We start from the raw sequence: 18772 nt of genomic DNA on the forward strand, positions 1-18772 counted from the left end.
AGTTCAATCCCCAGTAACCATCCCCACCAATTAATAGCAAGTAAATATCTGTTATAATTTTATACTCCTATTTTTTAAGGAACTGGGTGTTGTAGATATTTTGTGTTTCTAAACAGTAAGAACCAGTAGTCAAATTTGAGGATGTGATGACAACAATGATTGAGTCTATCAGTGACTGACTTTAACCATTTTTTAATCTCGCACAGTTGAATCCAGTCGTTTCTTGTCAAAAGAATGCAAATTCGACTGACCCTGTTTTTACACCTTGGTGAGTAGCAGTTGTCAAAATCCATTTTCTGCTTGTATTGAGTTATCCTAAAATATTTAGTAGAAATCAGTTTTAAACATGTTCTCTTATTTTTTCCATACTGCTATTTTTGCATGGCCATTCTATTATATAATTGTTTCAAATAACTGAAAAATTCCACCCATACATGTTTAATATTCACACATAGCTGTTCCTGTTGCTCCTTAACAGAAAGCTATCATCAGCAGGTAGGATAGATACTAAAGAATGTTGAATAGTTTAAGATTCTTACTTTGCAGATGCAATTCACTTAAATTTTTTTTTTAAATAGTCTGCTTTGAACATAGCACTCTTCCCAGTGACAAGGTATTGTGAAGAACTCACAGGAAAAATTCCCTCTTCTAAATGAGCAGCATGTCCAAACTAAAAAGGCCAAATTCTCCATGCTTTTGCTGTCTTTAATAAACAAAGAATAATTTGCATTAGTCACAAAGAAGATGCTTCCAAAAATTAATTACTCCCTTCTGCCCTGACTTTTCTATATCTGTAACAGCCCTGCCTTTAGTTGTTGAATACTAGTCGCTTAGAATCTTCTCTTCAACTTTCAGAATCAAATCCTGAGGTAATTTCTCAGTTCGATTTGCTGGTGCTAGAGGAGCAGCTGCAGAATGATGAGCCTTCAATTCACCTGCTGAGAATTCCCTGCCTTGGAAAGGGGAGCCACAGGACAGTGGAAGCAGGGACTCCTGGGCCACCTGGGGCCCTTGGTTGATATCCACAGCCCAGGACTATGGGGCTTAGAGTTGGCCTCAGCTGGCTGTGTCTTCTATGGCTGCCTTAGATGTCCTCTTTGGAACTAAACTAGTATTCAGTATCAGAATAGATCACTGAGGATCTCTCTGTCTTCCCCAGACCTCTGTGTGGGATCCCTTAACCACACATTACAAAGGATCTAAGCCACTTCGAGGTAACCGAGGGATCCCCTCCCCTTTCTTGAGGGTTGGAGGGAATATCTTCAATACTAAATTAGCTTTGCCAGAAAAGGCCCCACTGTAATGGATTCTGGATGCCTGAACCTAAACTTGCCCTACTCAAAACCAAATCTCTAAGACTGCCTAAGGTCAAACTCCCAACCAGGTTGCCCACACATCATCAGCGTGGGCATTTTCTAGTTGGGAGTTTGACTATAAGTGTTTATGCAATTACTGGACGCTATTTAAACATTTCACATTTCATTCTGACTGAGGAAGAGAAGAAGAATCATAAAAATTACATTGGCCTCCAGATATTGGAAATTGGATGCAAAGTACAAACCTTATGTAACACACATTCCTTATCACCCATGATAACTAAATGTATGTGGGAATATAAAGGTATGGGCTTGCATCCTCTAAAACTCTGCAATGAACTCTAAAACGTGAAAACATCTCACATGATTAAGAACATTGTAGCAATATGCAAAATTATTAACCAGAAATATTATACAATGATAGTGATTTCTACAAAATGATTCTTTACGGATAACAGATGCACATTTTCTTTGAATGAGCACATCTCCTAAATTCATTTTTAATAACATTCTCTCTTCATGTTTCATGACATTTTGTGTGGAATGAACTGAATTTCCAAAAATATAAATGTTTTTGTTCTCTGAATCAACTCTACCTATTGCTCTGTGATACTTTGGCAGTTGAAAATTCAGATGCAATTCACTTAATTTTTTTAAATAGTCTTCAGCATGAAGTTTTAATTTCTGGGTTTCCAGCCATTTTTAATCAAGTGTTTTAGACTAAAAGTTCCTATTTGCATTTATACTATTATAAGAATAATAGTTCGATTTCCCCCAAGTCCTGGGAATTTTTTTCTGAAATGTACACATCTAATCAAAACAAGTTTGGCCAAGTCAGGTTATTAAAACATGTTAAAGTTCTAAGGCATCAATGCCAATAAAATAATTCAGGATGCAACTTGTCTAAAAGAACAAATCCCTGGAAGGGAAATCTTAGTTAATCCACATGTAGCATCAACAGAAATTTATACCTGAACTTTAAAAAAAAATCTCTAATTATTAGAGTCCAAACTCCTAAAAAGGTTTTTATCCTAAATCCTAATACTAGGAAATAAGAGGAGATATGGATTTGAGTTGTTGAATAAATAAAAGGAAAAATCCACATTTACCAATCTAGGATCATGTATTATACCACCAAAAGGGTATAAGATGGAGCTGACTTTCTTTACATAATTACCTCAAAGAAAGAGGAAGAAATGTTGTGCCTTTGATTTAAAATAGCATTCTTTACAGGGAGGTTGAGGAGAGGAAAGTCCCTATTCCAACTGCCATTTAGTAATGGAGACATCATGGATAATATCCTCAAATGTAGAATTCATGATCTGTGTATGTTTCATGCCTGATGATACAACATGACCAGAATAGTAGAATAGTTTATGAGGAGAATGTGTCCATATAAGAAATGATTTTTTCAAAAGCCTACATTTGTGGAGGTCAAGATGAAAGAAATCCACTGTCAAACAAGTCTATGAGAAGAAATTATTTCTTTATATTTTATAATGGGGGAAATCTGAGGAGAAGCAAAATATATTTCACAGTGAGGTTATTATTTTTCATTATAGACCCCTTCTCCTCACTCCTATCTACTGGAAAGGTTTGGCATAAATTTTCATGTTTCACAGGAAAAAAGTATATAAGAGCAGCTGAAATATGTCATGTATGTGGTATTGTAGAGTGTGTGCTTTCCTTCATTCACTCTCCAGAAACTGATGGGGAGTTTTTGTTTTGTTTTGTTTTTTGCAAGGGGGCTGTGGATACTTTATCTTTTGAGATCACATGCAGCTGTAAGAAATAATACAAACAGATTTTGTGTATCTTCCATTAGATTTTACTCAATGATGATATTTTGTATAATGATAGTGTAATACCACAACCAAGAAATTGACATTGATACAATTCACTGACCTCATTCAGTTTTATGTGTATACCTATATGTATATATATTTAATTCTGTGCAATTTTATCTTATGCAAACATGACCTCATGCCTTATATAAATATTCGCTCAATTAGGTCATGGACCAAATCAGTCCAATAGGAAAAAGGCAAGCAACAGAAGCAGACATTTCAGTAAAGAAGATATAAGGATGGCAAATAAGCTTATGAAAAGAGGTTAAACATTACTATTCATTAGGGAAACACCATTCAAAACCACAAAAAATATTATACACCTATCATAATGGTTAAAATAAAAAATAGTGGCAACCTCAGACATTGCAGAGGATGTGGAAAAAGTGTATCCCTCCTACATTGCTGGTAGGGATGTACAGTGTTACAAACACTCTGGGGAAAAATATGATAGCTTTTTACAAAACTATGTTTACCATATAACCAATTGCACTCTTGAGCATCTATCTTTTTTCCATATTTTATTGGTGCATTATAATTTCACATAATGGTGATACTAATTGTTACATATTCATAATGCACATAATATAACAATATAATTTGGAAAATATAATTTCCAGTATTTCACCTTTCCCTCCTGATCCCCCCTCAATGTTCCTTTCTCTACTCTTCAGATCTTCCTCTAATTTTCATGAGAAGTAACACACACACACACACACACACACACACACACACACACACTTTCTATCCTTTTTCCTCTCTAGCTCCCACACATGAGAGAAAATATATTACCCTCAGTTTGGGTTATTTAGCTTGACATAATGGTCCCAAGTTCTATCCATTTTCCTGCAAATGACATGATTATGGATGAATAAAACTCTGATGTGCATATATTCCACATTTTCTTTATCCATCATCTAATGACAGATACCTAAGCTGGTTGCATAGTTCAGGTATTGTGAATTGTGCCGCTACAAACAGAGGTATGCATGTATCGCCAGAGTGTATTGACTTTAATTCTTTAGGATAAATATCAAGGAGTAGTATAACTGGATCATATGGTGGTTCCATTTCTAGTCCTTTGAGAAACCTCCTGCTGATTTACATAGTGGTTGTGCTAATTTACAGTCCCACTAACAGTGCAAAACTGTTCCTTTTCTTCCACATCCTCTCCAGTATTTATTATTTGTTTTCTTGGTGGCTCCCATTCTAACGGGAATGAGATAAACTCTCAATATAGTTTTGATTTGTATTTCCCTTATTGCTAAAGATATTTAATGCTTTTTAATATATTTGTTGGTCATTTGCATTTCTTCTTTTGAAAGTGTGTTTAATTCATTTGCCCATTTAATTGAGTTATTTGTTTTTGTGATGTTAAGTTTTTTTAGTTCTTTATGTTTCTGGACATTAATTCTCTTTTAGAAGAGTAGCTAGCAAAGATTTTCTCCCATTCTATAGTTTCTCTCTTTACATTCTAATTATTTTCTTTACTGTATGAAAGCTTTCTAATTTGACGTCATCTCATTTATTAATTCTTGGCATTATTTCCTGAGCTTTAGGAGTTTTAATGAGAAAGTCATTGCCTATATGCTGGAGTGTTGACTCTATATTTTCTTCAAAGAAATAGTTTCTGATCTAATTTCTAGGTCTTTGGTCCATTTTGAGTTTACTTTTGTGAAGGGAGAGAGATAAGGATCTAGTTTCATTCTTCTATGTAAGGATAACAAGGTTTTCCACACCATTTCAAATATACTTTTTAAAAGAGGAAACAACTATTTCTACAAATAGCAACCCACAAAATAATACAGAAGGGCTATGGATATAGCTCAGTTGATAGAGTGCTTGCCTCACAAAACAGTACATGAATGCACTCATTCTATGTATTCGAATTTATCTGCATGCTAGCTGTAGACCTTAACTCCAATAAGATTCTATTTCATTTTATTCAAACTTCACAACAATTAGAAAATACATTCATGTTATTATTACAAGAGTGAAAAACATAAGATAATGAAGCATAGAAATAAAATTCATTTATACATATAGGGATTTAACAATTAACTTACAATGATTCAAATTACCCATTCATTTGCTCCTAGTTTCCTTTCTTTATCTAACTCAGTGGCTCTCAAATATTATATTTAGAATTGTGTATACAAAGTCATGTATGTTGCAATATAAGCAATTTATTAAATGTTCCAGAGAAAATTTAATTATATATGACTAAAATATTAAATCAATTCCTGAAATTTAACTTTAAGTCAGTCTTCAAGTCAGATGTTATAATACCCCACTTATAGAATTAAAGCATTTTTAGAACAGAAGACACTTAAATAAGATGGAATTTAGCATTTCCCGAAGTGTTCTCCTAGTGTTGCTGGAATGTTAATCTAAGGTGGATTAAAAAAAAATGCTTTTCATGGTTTTGGCACCAAAATAGACATGAAGAAAATGGAATAGAATAGAATACACAGAGACAACCCCATATAAATACAGTTTTTTGTTACTAGAGAAAGATGCCAAAAACACTCCTTGGAGAAAAGATAATCTTTTTACAAATGGTTCTGGGAAAACCGGAAATCCATATGTAGAAGAATGAAACTAGATTCCTATCTTTCACCCTACACAAAACCCAACTCAAAGTGGATCAAAGTCCTGGGAATTAGACCAAAAACTCTGCAACTACTAGAAGAAAATGTAAGTCCAACACTCCAGCATATGGGCACAGGAACCAATTTCCTTAACAAGACCCCTAATGTGCAAGAAATAAAACTAAAAAAAATCAATAGGTGGGATGCCATCAAATTAAGAATCTTCTGCACAGCAAAGGAAACAAGAACATGAAAAAAGAGAGCCTACGGAATGAGAGAAGATCTTTACCACTTGCTTCTCAGATAGGGCATTAATATACAAAATATACAAAGAACTCAAAAAACTTAACACTAAAAGAAAAATAATAACCCAGTTAATAAATGGGCAAAAGAACTAAACAGGCAACTCTCAAAAAAAAAAAAGAAAGAAAGAAAGAAAAGAAATATAAATGGACAAGAAATACATGAAAAAATGCTCAATATCTCTAGCAATTAGTTGAATGCGAATCAAGACCACATTGAGATTTCATCTCACTCCAGTCAGAATAGCAATTATCAAGAACATGAATAACTGTAAGTATTGGCAAGAATGTGAGGGAAAAGATACACTTATACATCATTGGTGGACCTAAAAATTAGCACAACCACTGCAGAAGGCAGCATAGATTCCTCAAAAACCTAGAAATGAGACCACCATGTGACCCAGCTATGCCACTCCTCAGTTTATATCCAAAAGATCTAAAATCATCATCCTATAGGGATGCAGCTACATCAATGTTTATAGCAGTGCAATTCACAATACCCAAGCTATGGAGTCAGCCAAGGTGCCCGTCAATAGATTAATGGATAAAGAAAAATGTATACACACACACACACATACACACACACACACACACACACACACACACACACACACTCACACACACACTTAGACTTAGGAATATTCTCTCAGAAGCTACACATGAATAATAGAGAACTGAGGTAGCGATTAAGATAGCATTACCCCTGCAGTGATCTTATCTCACTCATGACCAAATCCCCTCATTGCACACCTATAGGACATTAGGCATCAAAATGAATTGTTTGTCATACAGACTGAAACTCTTACTTTATCCTAAAGGGGGGTGATTTGTTCCATGGGTTATCTGAACCCAACAATCAGGTTATAAAGGGGTTCTACTGAATCTACTTATTTTAAGGGAAAGATATTTCCCATGAGTCTTAAAGTCTCCAATTTCATTTTTGCCATTGAAACAACAGATTTAACAGGATTAGGATTTTCCTTCCTAGTGTCTATGCATTAGACTTCACTATTTGCCCTAAAAGGACACATAAAGAATTCCCAGTAAACAGAAACTGTCTCTGATGAGGTTTCCTCAAAGCAGAACTGACACAAGAATTAGTGTGAAGTGATTGAGAGAGTGCCATCAGGAGTAAAGGATTGAAGGCAGTGAACACAGGCCAGCCATGTGCCAAGAGAAGATGCTGAGCATGAACCCCAGGGTGGAGTGGATCCAATGGTATCACCCTTTTGAACCCTGTGTTCATCAGGCATTGGCTGTCCCAGGTGGGGCCCAGGGATGCAGATGGTGAACTCTCCCAGGCTTGGAGATTCCCATCAGGCTGAGGGCACCAACAGCATCCACAAACTTGAATATCCACAAAACTGGTATTAAAAATAGATGAACCGTTAACTTTCCAGCCTAACCAATTGCTTCTTCAGGCCTTGGGCTCCTTTGGGCCACTTTCTGTGTAGCTGTTTTTGTTGTGTTCAAGGGTGGCTCATTTGCTCGAAAGCTCAAGACAAATGTGACCAGGGTGCCTGCCGTCCTACCCCTGGCAATCTCCTGTTAGGCCGCAGCACGCAACTTACTGCATCTTCTACCTGTGGGCTGAATGGAGCCCAGAAATACTGCATCCTCAGCTACCTGGAGGTGGGTCAGTCCCTTGTTTACTTACTGGGTCATTATTTAATCAATGATGTAGATTTTTCCTGTACACCTGGGCTCACTCAAGACAACACTGAAGGATGGGACAATGCTCCTTCCTGAAGTGACCAGGGCAATATAATTAAAAGTCTAGGAAACCTTGACTAATCAGAAAGTACAGAAAGTCTGCCAAATTTCTATTTCCTGTACATTCAGAATTAGACAGGAAAGTCTTGATGGTTCAATCTTTGACGGGAATAACAATAAAATCTACTGTTTTACTTATCACTCCCATAGAGCAAACATAATTGACTCATTCAGTGAACATCAAAGGTGCCTCAGGGCCTCAAAACCATTGCTCTGAAAATGAGTCCCCATTGCTCAGCCTCGGGTAGACAGAGGACTTTGAATGGACTGCACATCAACCTCATGATACCACTTGGAAGTTGCATTGTTTCAAAACCATAGATTCCAATGTGAACATATTTTTATGTCTTTTCCCCTTAACAACCAGTTTTTATAAGAAGACCAGTGGCTTTCCAGGGTTCTTCCTCCCTGTATCCTGGCGGCAGAACAAGCATCCAAGGTCATCTGAGTATCGTACCTGCTGAGAACCCTGAGACAATCACGTTCACCCTTAAATGAGAGGATGTACAGGAAGGAAGTTGGACATAAGCCTAATGTTGGTGGCCCAGGCTTTTCCATGTATTGTTTATTTAAGGCATCTTGTTTAGGTCTCTGGAAAATGCTTTGTATTCTAATTGATTCTGAGTAAAAGAAGATGATTATAAATAGGTGGAGACAATACTTGGGTGCTTAGCACTGTTCTGTTTGGGAAGTACTTATGTAAGAAAGCAAACCCCCTACATGTTGCAAGGAAATTACATGGTGGAAGTTTTGCTCAACCCTAGGCCAGCTGGGATAGATAGCCCTTCAAGAGACTTTACTAAGTCCAGCTCCTCTAGACAAAAGTGGTTCTCAACTCTCCAGCACTAGCACCATCCATCTTGTTCTTCAACCTCTGGCATTTGCTTACGGTGGTCAGGAGCCAGTGTACTCTGTCGATCACCAGATTCTATATCTCAAAGTTATACCACCAGAAATAAAAGTTATTCAGAAAATCAAAGTAAAGGCTTTCTTTTGTTTGGAGAATGACAGAAAGCTTAGACCTGGGGGGGGGGGTGGTTCGAAATATTTCAGGCTGACAAGTATCACAGGTGGAGCTACAGCTTTGAGTCTATGTCAACATTTGTGCAGCAAAGAGAATGATTATCCTGTACCCATTGTCTAAGAGTGACAAGCAAAACATTTTCTTCAGAAGCTTCAAGTCAATGCTGATGCACTGCATTTCCCAAGTTGGAATGCCCACATCTGGTGGCCACAGCTAAGAATCCTCTATAGCCAACCCAGTGAAAGACATTGCTTCTAAAATATTTATAGAAAAAAAGATAGTCTAAAAGACCCAAAGTTAAACATTTTCCCTAATTATTTTCATAGTATTATTTGAAATACTTCGAAGACTTGGCATCTTTTGGTGGCATCACAAGTCTTCTGCTGATCTTCTAGGACAGGTCAGGGACAAACCAACTCATAGGCAGAATTGATCTAGCATCTGTAGTGTGTTTGTTTATTTGTGGTGCTGGGGATTAAACCCAGGGTCTCATGCATGCTAGGCAAGCACTCTCTTACTGAGTCACAACCCCAGGCCCGTCTGTTGTGTCTTAATCTTCAAAGAACATCTTGATTTTTCTTCAACAACCAGCTTAAGGCATCCAGTGATTCTGAAGCACACTGATTATGTGGATTTGGGGGAGGGCTGGTTTACTTGGACAGATTCCAGCTGAAATAATCATTAAAATCATTGTGCGTTCAGTCAACAAATTTTATTGAGCATCAACTTTGTGCTAGACACTATTCCAGGGAAGGGATATATATAGAACAGTAAACCAAGTTCTTGCCTTCATTCAGCTTAAATTCTAGATGGAGATACATAATACAGTCTCAAGTAGCGTAAGGATTTATAAAACACATAAGTTAGAGAAAAGATAAGCAGTAATAGCAAGCTGTGGTGAGGGGAGGTGGTGGCATTTTAGATAAGGTAGTTGAGGAAAAGCTCTTTGAGAGGTTGGCATTTACACAGGGACCTGAAAGAAGGGAAGGATCAAGAGAGAAGACTATTTGGGTGGGAGAATGACTTCTGCCAAGACCCCAAGGCAGAAGGGGTTTTGGAGGAGCTTGAGGAATAGCAAGAAGCACGTGTAGCTAGAGCCAGGTGACGAAGGAAGACAGGTAGAAATAAAGTTAAAGGCATGGCCCTGGTCAGACAATCAAGAGTCACCAGGGACCTGCCCGATGAGGACATAGGATGTCACAGGTAATTGCTGGCACAGAAAATTATAATGAGCAGTCCCTACTTCTTGGAAGTTTTACAAAAACCCTCCCTCAGAGTCCCTCAAGTGTGAGCCAGGAATAACTGTGCAGGCCACTGACAGTCCTTTGAAAATGTGCACAGAGCCCTCCAGGAGTTTTAAGCAGAGCTACAATTTAAGCTACACCTTAAATTAAGGAAGCTCAAAAAACAGGCTTTTCTCTTGTCACCTTTGAAAAATCTTTCCTAAGCAGAACTAGTTCCAATTTTATTGAGCATCAACTTTATGCTAGACACTATTCCAGGGAAGGGATATATATATATATAGAACAGTAAATGAGAACTTCTAGTCTGCAAGACAGGAGGATGGGCCTCTTTGTTGTGAATTTAATGGAAAGCCTTTTCCTGTGTCCAAAAATGTGACCTAAAGGTTTTTGTCATGGAAGCTTCCCTACCCCAAACTATAAAAGCTGATAGAAAAGGAATCAAATGACAGTTGCAGATAACCTAGTACCCCAGTGTTTCATGAATTTCTTCTTTCCAAATATTATTTCCTTTTTTGGCTAAAGGAAATAATTCAAAAAATTATTTTGAGTTGGACTCTCCTGAAAATTCAAAAAATACACCATGAGTATTTCTCTACATTTAAAATAACTTGCAGAACATCTGCCTCTTTCAGGAGGAAAATTAGTAACACAGTTGTATTTTTGCCCCCAAATGCAGAAACTTATATAATTTCTAGGTCATATTTGAGTTCAATTTGTTATTGTATTTAAGCACCTATTGATGGAAAAAGTGATGTCTTGTTATTTCCTCTGCTTTTTATTTTTAGCCCGATTGAAAGATAAATATAGTGTGTACAGCTTGTTTTTAGATTCAGATCAACAATAAGTAGTTAAAATTCCTTATTTTAAAATTTAATAATGGTGTTTTCCAGGGGGAACAAAAATGTTTCGTGTGTGACTCCCGATTTCCCTATGACCCATATTCCCAGCCTAACAGTCACAGCATTGAGAATGTAATCACAAGTTTTGAACCAGACAGAGGAAAGAAATGGTGGCAATCTGAGAATGGTATGATTAAATTCCTTTTCAATTTTTCATTTCTTCATATTTTAATAAGGCACCTTCCTCTTTGCCTGCTTTTTAACAATAGCACTGCAAGATGTGATCCACCAACAATGTGAGCTTCATACAAAAGCCAAACTTATTTTCCTTTTAAGAACGAATATTTTCCTTTAGAGAAACTGAAATGTATTTTCAGCACCTACCTCAGAATATTTCACCCTTCTCTTGTGGGGAAGGAAACTATCTTTGTATCCTTTTGTTCTTTATAAAAAAATTTAAAAGTTTATGAAGTGTTGGTGAATTAATCCTAATCTAAAACACACTGATGTGAACTGAATGAATAATGCCAGGGGATGTTTGGGAATTAACACCAGGTACTTTTTCCTTCTTTAATCCATGAAGAGAGAGATAAAGAACATTTTGCTCCTTACAACGAGCTAAAGCTTTTAATTTAAAATTTAAAAGATAATTGCTACTAACTTGAAGTTCTTTCCTCCCTGAAGTGACGTCCTCCTCTGCTTGTGACAATGGTGCTATGGAGCCCCACGCTGGCCATGACCATCTGTTGGTCTGAAGGCCTGACAGGCCCACTCTAAGTGTGAACCTGATGAGGGATCCCTCTTGTCCCACCCATCCCTGGGCCTTATCTTCATGCCCTAACTCCATTCCATGCATGAAGATCTCCCCAAGGGGAAGCCTCCTCACTCGCAGCAGCCCCTCTTCAACACGGGTGTGGAGCCCTCTCAGTTTCCCTTAGCAACAAAATCCTTCCACTCACCACATCTCTAGGTTGCACTTTGGGTTCTAATGTTTCTATTCTCTTCATATTTCTAAATATATTTCTTTGAGAGGATCCTAGACCATTAGAGAACAGCATGGGAATCATCATACTATATAAGATAGTTTCGGGCAAGCATAACATGAGGCAGTTTTTCTATGCCATCTGCTTGACAAAGGCATGACTGGTGTCTACTAAATGCCATTTCATTTTGGATCCCAGTTATCATTGAGCATTGGACTCTCCTGAATGAATAGGCGGTTGTTTTTACTGCAGTCCCGCTTCATTGATGAATGGTTGCCATTTTTGCTTAACAGCTGTTCTGACCAACACGTCCAGCATTTGTTCCACTTGTCCTCACAAACAGAATGTCACTCTGTCAGAGCCGATTACACAATGAGGGTTCTCAACCAAGCGCTTTCAAAGAGAGGAAAGTAGATCTCTTCCTAGAAAGCATTGGGGCCTTTGACACCAAACCCAGAATACGGCTGAACTCTCAGCAGCAAAAGCTTCCCCCCTGTTCAACCTAGGGTGTAAGCTGGACACCGGCTCACTGTGTCAGACCACTGTTGTCTAGAGCTGCACCATGCAGTCTGCTAGCCCCTAGCTACAGGAGGCTGCTGAGCACTTAAAACATGGCCAATCCAAGCTGAGTTGTGCTACAAATGAAAAAACACCTCAGATTTCTAAAACATCATTTAGAAAATGTCTAACAAAGCATTTCAATTTTAAAATATTGATTATAGGCTGAAATGATAATATTGTGGCTATATTGGTTTAAGTATGTTATTAAAAATAAATTTAACTGGTTCACTTTCTGTTTTCAAAGTAGTTACTAGAAAAAAAAATTATTCATGTCCTCCCCATGAGTCATTTTGAATGTAACTCATGTTCTGCTTCTGTTGGACAGTGCTGCTCCCAAGAGCTCTGGGCTTCCATCAGGTCCAGGTAAAGGTGAATGCTCCATTTGCATGGTAGAGATGGATCACAGCTAACTAGATCCATGCAAAGTCCTGGCTAGGACTTTTGTCATCTCCCCAGTCACAGAGGAGCCCACAGGTCCCCCACTTCAAGGGGAATGTTCCAAGCTGTGTTTTATGATAAATGAGTAAATTCTGGTTCAAATGAGTTAGCAACTGTTGGAAGAAACGGGTGTGTTGATTTTTATCATGCTCCTCGCTTGCTAGCTCCTGTTTATGTGTAGTCTAGATCTAAGCCTAAGGAAATGAACTCTCTCTTCTCACCCTATGGGAAAGGGCCTGAAACTCCCTTGGGGGCATATGATGCTGCCACACAGTGGCTGCTTATGTTGCCACCAAAACATGCCTGCATGCCTGCAGAGACCAGGATATATTTATGCTATTCTCACATAGATTTCCTGGGCCTGGAGTGGCCCAGCAGCATGTCCAGACTGGCAAAGAGTATTGACTACCTGCCTGTGATGTCAAAGGTATCTTACTATAAACAAGCCAAAGTAAGGGGTTAACATGATAAGCCGGGATTTCTCAAAAGCATTGATTTTTTTTTTCTTTCTGGATTTTTCTTTAGGCCTTGATCACGTCAGCATCAGATTGGACCTAGAGGCGCTATTTCAGTTCAGCCACCTTATACTGACCTTTAAGGTACAGAGGGACAGGCTGGCTGTCCCTTTTACCTGTCCCATAATGCTCAGTGTTAATCTGAACTTTCACTTTCTTACAGAGAACAAAAGCAGAATAAGTCTAGCCTCAACTTTTGTCACTTGGGTTTTGTTCTTCAGTAAATTTTTAAAAATTGTTTATTAATTAATGAGTAAATGGTTGATTTTTTTTCTAAAATCTTAGAAGACAAGAAAGAGGCAAACTTCAGGTAATAGGTGATAAGAACCATAAGAATTAGAAAGATAATTCATAGGAGAAAAGGACAGGAACTGAGGATTATTTGGGGAAAGATGGAAAGATTATGATCAACAGAAGAAGAAAAATTAGACTCTACTAAGGTTGGTCAGATGCGGGAGCAAATCATTGTGTCTTTCATAATCATTCATCAAAATTTTAACTTTGATTTCAGGCCTGGTACTAGTTTTGATAATAAAGAATGAGTGTAAAATAAAAAATTTTAAAAAATGATTATTGGTCTTTGTCCCCCAGAGAACTTACCATCTATTGATGAATACAAGCATATAAATAGGAAGTTGTAATACAAAGTACAGAAATAGAGGCATGATTAGAATGCAAGGAGACTTAGCTGAAGAGGCTAAATCTGCTCTGGGGAATCAGAATCAACTTCACAGATGAGTTTTGAAGGATGTAAAAGAGTTTGCCTGAGGAAAAACATTCTAGGTTAAGGGAATCAAAGTGAATTGCTGTTAAATATTAATGGCATTAGCTTTTCAACTTATATGCCATCTTCCTTCAATTACTACTTCACATAGTCATACATATTTTCAAAGTGCAATTAGATTCTGAGGACAAAGTATTTATTCACAAATTCTTCCTACTTACTGGAATGAGATCTAGGTGGGTTTACTATATAGTAGATTTAAAAGATACATATAAAGTTGGAAAAAATGGAATTACAAAATAAGAATGGCTGGGAGCAGTGGCACACACCTGCAATCCCAGTGGCTTGGGAAGCGGAGGCAGGAGGATTGCCAGCCTTCAGCAACAGGGAGGCACTAAGCAACTCAGTGAGACCCTGTCTCTAAATAAAATACAAAAAAAAAGGGGCTGGGGATGTGCTCCTGAGTTCAATCCCTGGTACCCCCCCCCCAAAAAAAAGAATGTTCAATGTGAAGTAGGTAATAAAATCTGCCTCTGTGACAATTACAACTTTTACTTATTTTCACAGACTTTTCGGCCTGCTGCAATGTTAGTGGAACGATCCACAGACTACGGACAATCCTGGAAAGTGCTCAGATATTTTGCAAAAGACTGTGCTGCCTCCTTTCCTGATGTCACATCTGGCCAGGCCCAGGGAGTGGGAGACCTTGTTTGTGACTCCAAATATTCAGATATTGAACCCTCAACTGGTGGCGAGGTAAAATTTCCTTCCTTTTCAAAACTTTTCAAAAATGTGATCGACTCAAATTTTAGAAGAAATTTATATTATATACTGAAATTTATATTACATACTGAAATATAACTTGAGCTGTTTGTTTTTTAAACATGAAAGTGTCTAGATTGAAATGATTCCTGAATAAGAAATAATAAATACATTAGAAATCATCCTTTGTAAGAATGCCCAGTTAAAGGGTAAACAGGGCTAAAATCTAAACTGGGCCCTATGGCCCTGGTCACCTGTTTCTAACCCTTGCAAAGGAGTCACAGGCCAGCAGCATCTCTGGGTTCACCATCCCATACCCATGCTCTTCAAACCACCACCCAGTGGAATCTCCAGGAACATCCCTCTGAGCAAAGCTGGTGACTGGCAGGGGGTCAGGGTGGGAGTGGGGTTGGAGGTACTATTTCATCAGGGAGGTAAGAAAGAATTGGTGGCAGGTGATAGTTTCAGAACTCTTTGCCAGGCCCAAATTGATGGTGGCTTGCTGAATTGTCTACCACTCCACCCCAACCCAGTTTGGACCCCTCTTCACCAATAGCATCATCCCTTCTGTCTGTAGGGATACCTGTGATGAAGAGCCAGGAAGGACTGGTTCACCCCTGGCATTCATATTTGTTCTTGGTACTTTTATTTATATTCTAACCCAAGTGATGATTTATATCCTACATCAGCTCAGTCTACTTGCAAGATCAAAAACTCTTTCGAAGAAAATTAGACAATTAGGTTTTGTGGTTACATGCTATAAATTTATCTACATTTTTTTTTACAGGTTGTTTTAAAAGTTTTGGATCCCAGCTTTGAAATAGAAAACCCTTACAGCCCCTACATCCAGGGTATGAATTGTTTTGTATGTTTCCTGCTTCTCTTTAAATTTTGTGCCAGGACTATTCCTTGTAACTGCATCTCCTTAGCATGCTAAGGGAGTGTTAGTCAAGGCGGGCACCTTAAACCAATGCAACTTAAATGCATATTTATATATTGCTTCATTTTCACTCTCTAGATCTTGTAACATTAACAAACCTGAGGATAAACTTTACCAAACTCCATACACTTGGGGATACTTTCCTGGGAAGGAAGCAAAATGATTCCCTTGATAAATACTACTATGCCCTGTATGAGATGGTTCTTCGGGGAAGCTGTTTTTGCAATGGCCATGCCAGTGAATGTGGTCCTTCACAGAAAGAACGGGGAGACACTTTCAGCTCCCCAGGAATGGTGAGTCATTAATCCAAAGAAAAGTTGGCTCTTCTTCCTGTCCCTTGCTGTCCTGATGCTGAATGCACTCCAAACCTCTACATGGAGATCAACAAATCCTACTGCCAGTTTTCTGTTGGAGGAGGAAACTGTCATTCGACCTTGTCCAACAGGCCATCTGGGGGCCTTTCTTCTAGCCAGAGTTTCTTGTGAATTATGCCACCTATGAATTTCATTTTACTAATGAGCAGATTTTATAATTTATGATTTCAAGATGGCCAATCTTGACCTCCTTTTGTTATTTTTCAGGAAATGTGAAACCAGAATTTCACATTCATTCTCTTGCAAAAATTTATTGAAGGTCTGTTGATGTGAGATACTGTACTCAAAGCTAAACTATTTCAGTAAATATCTGATGTTATAAAAATGTTCAATCCAAGTAACATTCTTTTACTCTGAATAACAATATCTTAATACTGAAGATTGCCCTCATTCTTGGGACTAGTCTTAAAGGTTGGTGTAATAGAACTGTTTTTTTATACCTTTATTTTATTTATTTGTATGTGGTGCTGAGGATCAAACCCAGTGCATCACACATGCTAGGTGAGCACTCTACCACTGAGCCACAACCCCAGCCCCAATAGAGCTGTTTTTGTTTCATTTTGTTGTGATGCTGAAGAATGAACCCAGTACCTTGCATGTGCCAGGCAAGCATGCTACCACTGAGCTATATCCCTAGCCCATGAACTGTGTTTCTGTGCAAAGTCCCAGGGGTGTGCCTACTAAATAAATTTAGACTATTTACTAGGCACAAATCTCAGGCTTACTGTCCAGGCCATTGTATCTTCCCACCCAACAACTTCTATGTTTCACCAAAATAGAGCAACTCTCTGAACGTTGGTCATTTAGAGAAAAACCAAGAGAATCACATGTCTTACAGTTTCCCTTTTTAACTCCCTATTTCCCCTTATGGTTCTAAACACTCAATAAACACCCCTCCCTCAACACTCCCATGCCCATTCTGTCTCTCATTTTACTGAGGTTGTAATGTTTGGTGCTGAAGTAGAATTCAGGGGAAAAATGTATTTAAATGTTCACTGAACTTTTGAAAATTTTTAAAGTTTAAAAGCTAGTTAAGCAGGCAATTGAAGATAGTTGAGGTTGTTATTGTCACTAACACATGGAAAAAGAAGAGTCAGAGAGGGCCCATGGCCAGATCTTTCATTTTTCACTTAAAGAACCCCAGCTGAAAGGCCCTATTTTAACACTGTTTATTGCACATGCAGGTTCATGGTCGGTGCGTCTGTCAGCACAACACAGATGGCCCAAACTGTGAGAGATGCAAAGACTTCTTCCAGGATGCTCCATGGAGACCAGCCATAGGCTCTCAGGACAGTGCATGCAGATGTAGGTGAAAAAAATCCTCATATGGACTGAGTGTATTCTGTATTCCCAATTTTGGAGAATACATAGTTCATTCATGGGGGTTGCAGGTTGCAGATGTGATGAGGCTGTGGCTCCCAGCTCTAATTGTGTGACATCTTAATCTCACCAGTTATGTCACATAGAAGAACCACCAAATTCTACAACAGTTACTATAATAATTTTTTTGATGAAATAATATGTGTTTTGTGTGGCACACTTTCAGAGGCTGGGCAGAGTCTTGTGATGTTAAAATAACTAAAGGCAATGCACAGAGATCTCGACCATCTTCCTGAATGATCATGGGGTCCCTAAACAGGACCTTAAGCCACATATAGGATGATGGGAGAAAGGAGATCCAGAATTGAGTTTGACAGGCTACTATATAAAATATAATATAAATTATGATTAATAAAATGTGAGAGACCAACCTCGCACATGACTGAGTTAACTCCCCTGCTGGGCGATGTGGCGTCAGGCACCCATGCTGCTAGACGGCCCGCTCTTCTAGGGTTCCAGTGATTGTCTTCCTGCTGGGCATGTCTTCCTACAGCCCCATGGGTGGAGCTATGCTCACCTGTTCCTTTGTAATATAACCCCTTGCCCTGTTTAAGATAGAATGTTCCATGGAAGTGCCTTGTGTGTGTCCCCTTCTCTTACTGTGCCCTTGGGTGTGGCCTACCCAGGTGTCAGTCAACCTGCTGACAGTGGACATCATGAAAATAGACTCAGCCCCCTGAAACCTGACCCCTTGCCTCATTTGAATAGCTTCTCCTCAATAAAAGGGGTCAGCCTATGTGTGCTGGATCTCGATCTCTCTCTCTCTCTCTCTCTCCCTCTCTCTTCCTGCGGACCCTTAAGGTCAGAGGAGCCTTCCCAGCGACCCCAAAGAAAAAGGTATTTGTGTCTCTTGTGTGGTTATTTTGCCGCACCCCAGTTAGCCCAGTTCAACTGGAATGACCCCTGAGCCTTTTAGTCATGAACAGAAACCCGCCAATAAAATATTCAGGTTGATAAGATGTTGTTTTTGTTGCTGGCAACATGTTTGCTGCTTCTGAATTTTGATGAACTTTTAAACAATCTTGTTATTTATTTTCTTTTCCCAGATTTAGAAAAATAGGACTTGAGGAAGACAAAGGAAGTCCCTTAGAAGACCTCTAGTAAAGGAGCCCTTTCCGTGACAGTCACAGTACACAACCAAACATGGGCCAAACTTAGG

The 18772-nt window shown here is 38.5% G+C and overlaps 1 protein-coding gene across 1 annotated transcript in view; it reads left to right on the plus strand.

Moving 5' to 3' along the window:
- Positions 1-234: 234 nt before the first annotated feature.
- Lamb4 (laminin subunit beta 4) overlaps positions 235-18772 on the plus strand; it is a 93995-nt gene continuing 75457 nt past the window's right edge. The window contains exons 1-8 of the mRNA XM_077795963.1: positions 235-268; positions 7531-7688; positions 10988-11123; positions 13444-13517; positions 14725-14913; positions 15707-15770; positions 15938-16152; positions 17418-17538. Coding sequence (XP_077652089.1) covers positions 235-268; positions 7531-7688; positions 10988-11123; positions 13444-13517; positions 14725-14913; positions 15707-15770; positions 15938-16152; positions 17418-17538 — 991 coding nt within the window. The remainder of the gene's footprint in view (positions 269-7530; positions 7689-10987; positions 11124-13443; positions 13518-14724; positions 14914-15706; positions 15771-15937; positions 16153-17417; positions 17539-18772) is intronic.

This window comes from Urocitellus parryii, chromosome 3 (assembly GCF_045843805.1).
Source record: "Urocitellus parryii isolate mUroPar1 chromosome 3, mUroPar1.hap1, whole genome shotgun sequence".
Taxonomy (NCBI): domain Eukaryota; kingdom Metazoa; phylum Chordata; class Mammalia; order Rodentia; family Sciuridae; genus Urocitellus; species Urocitellus parryii.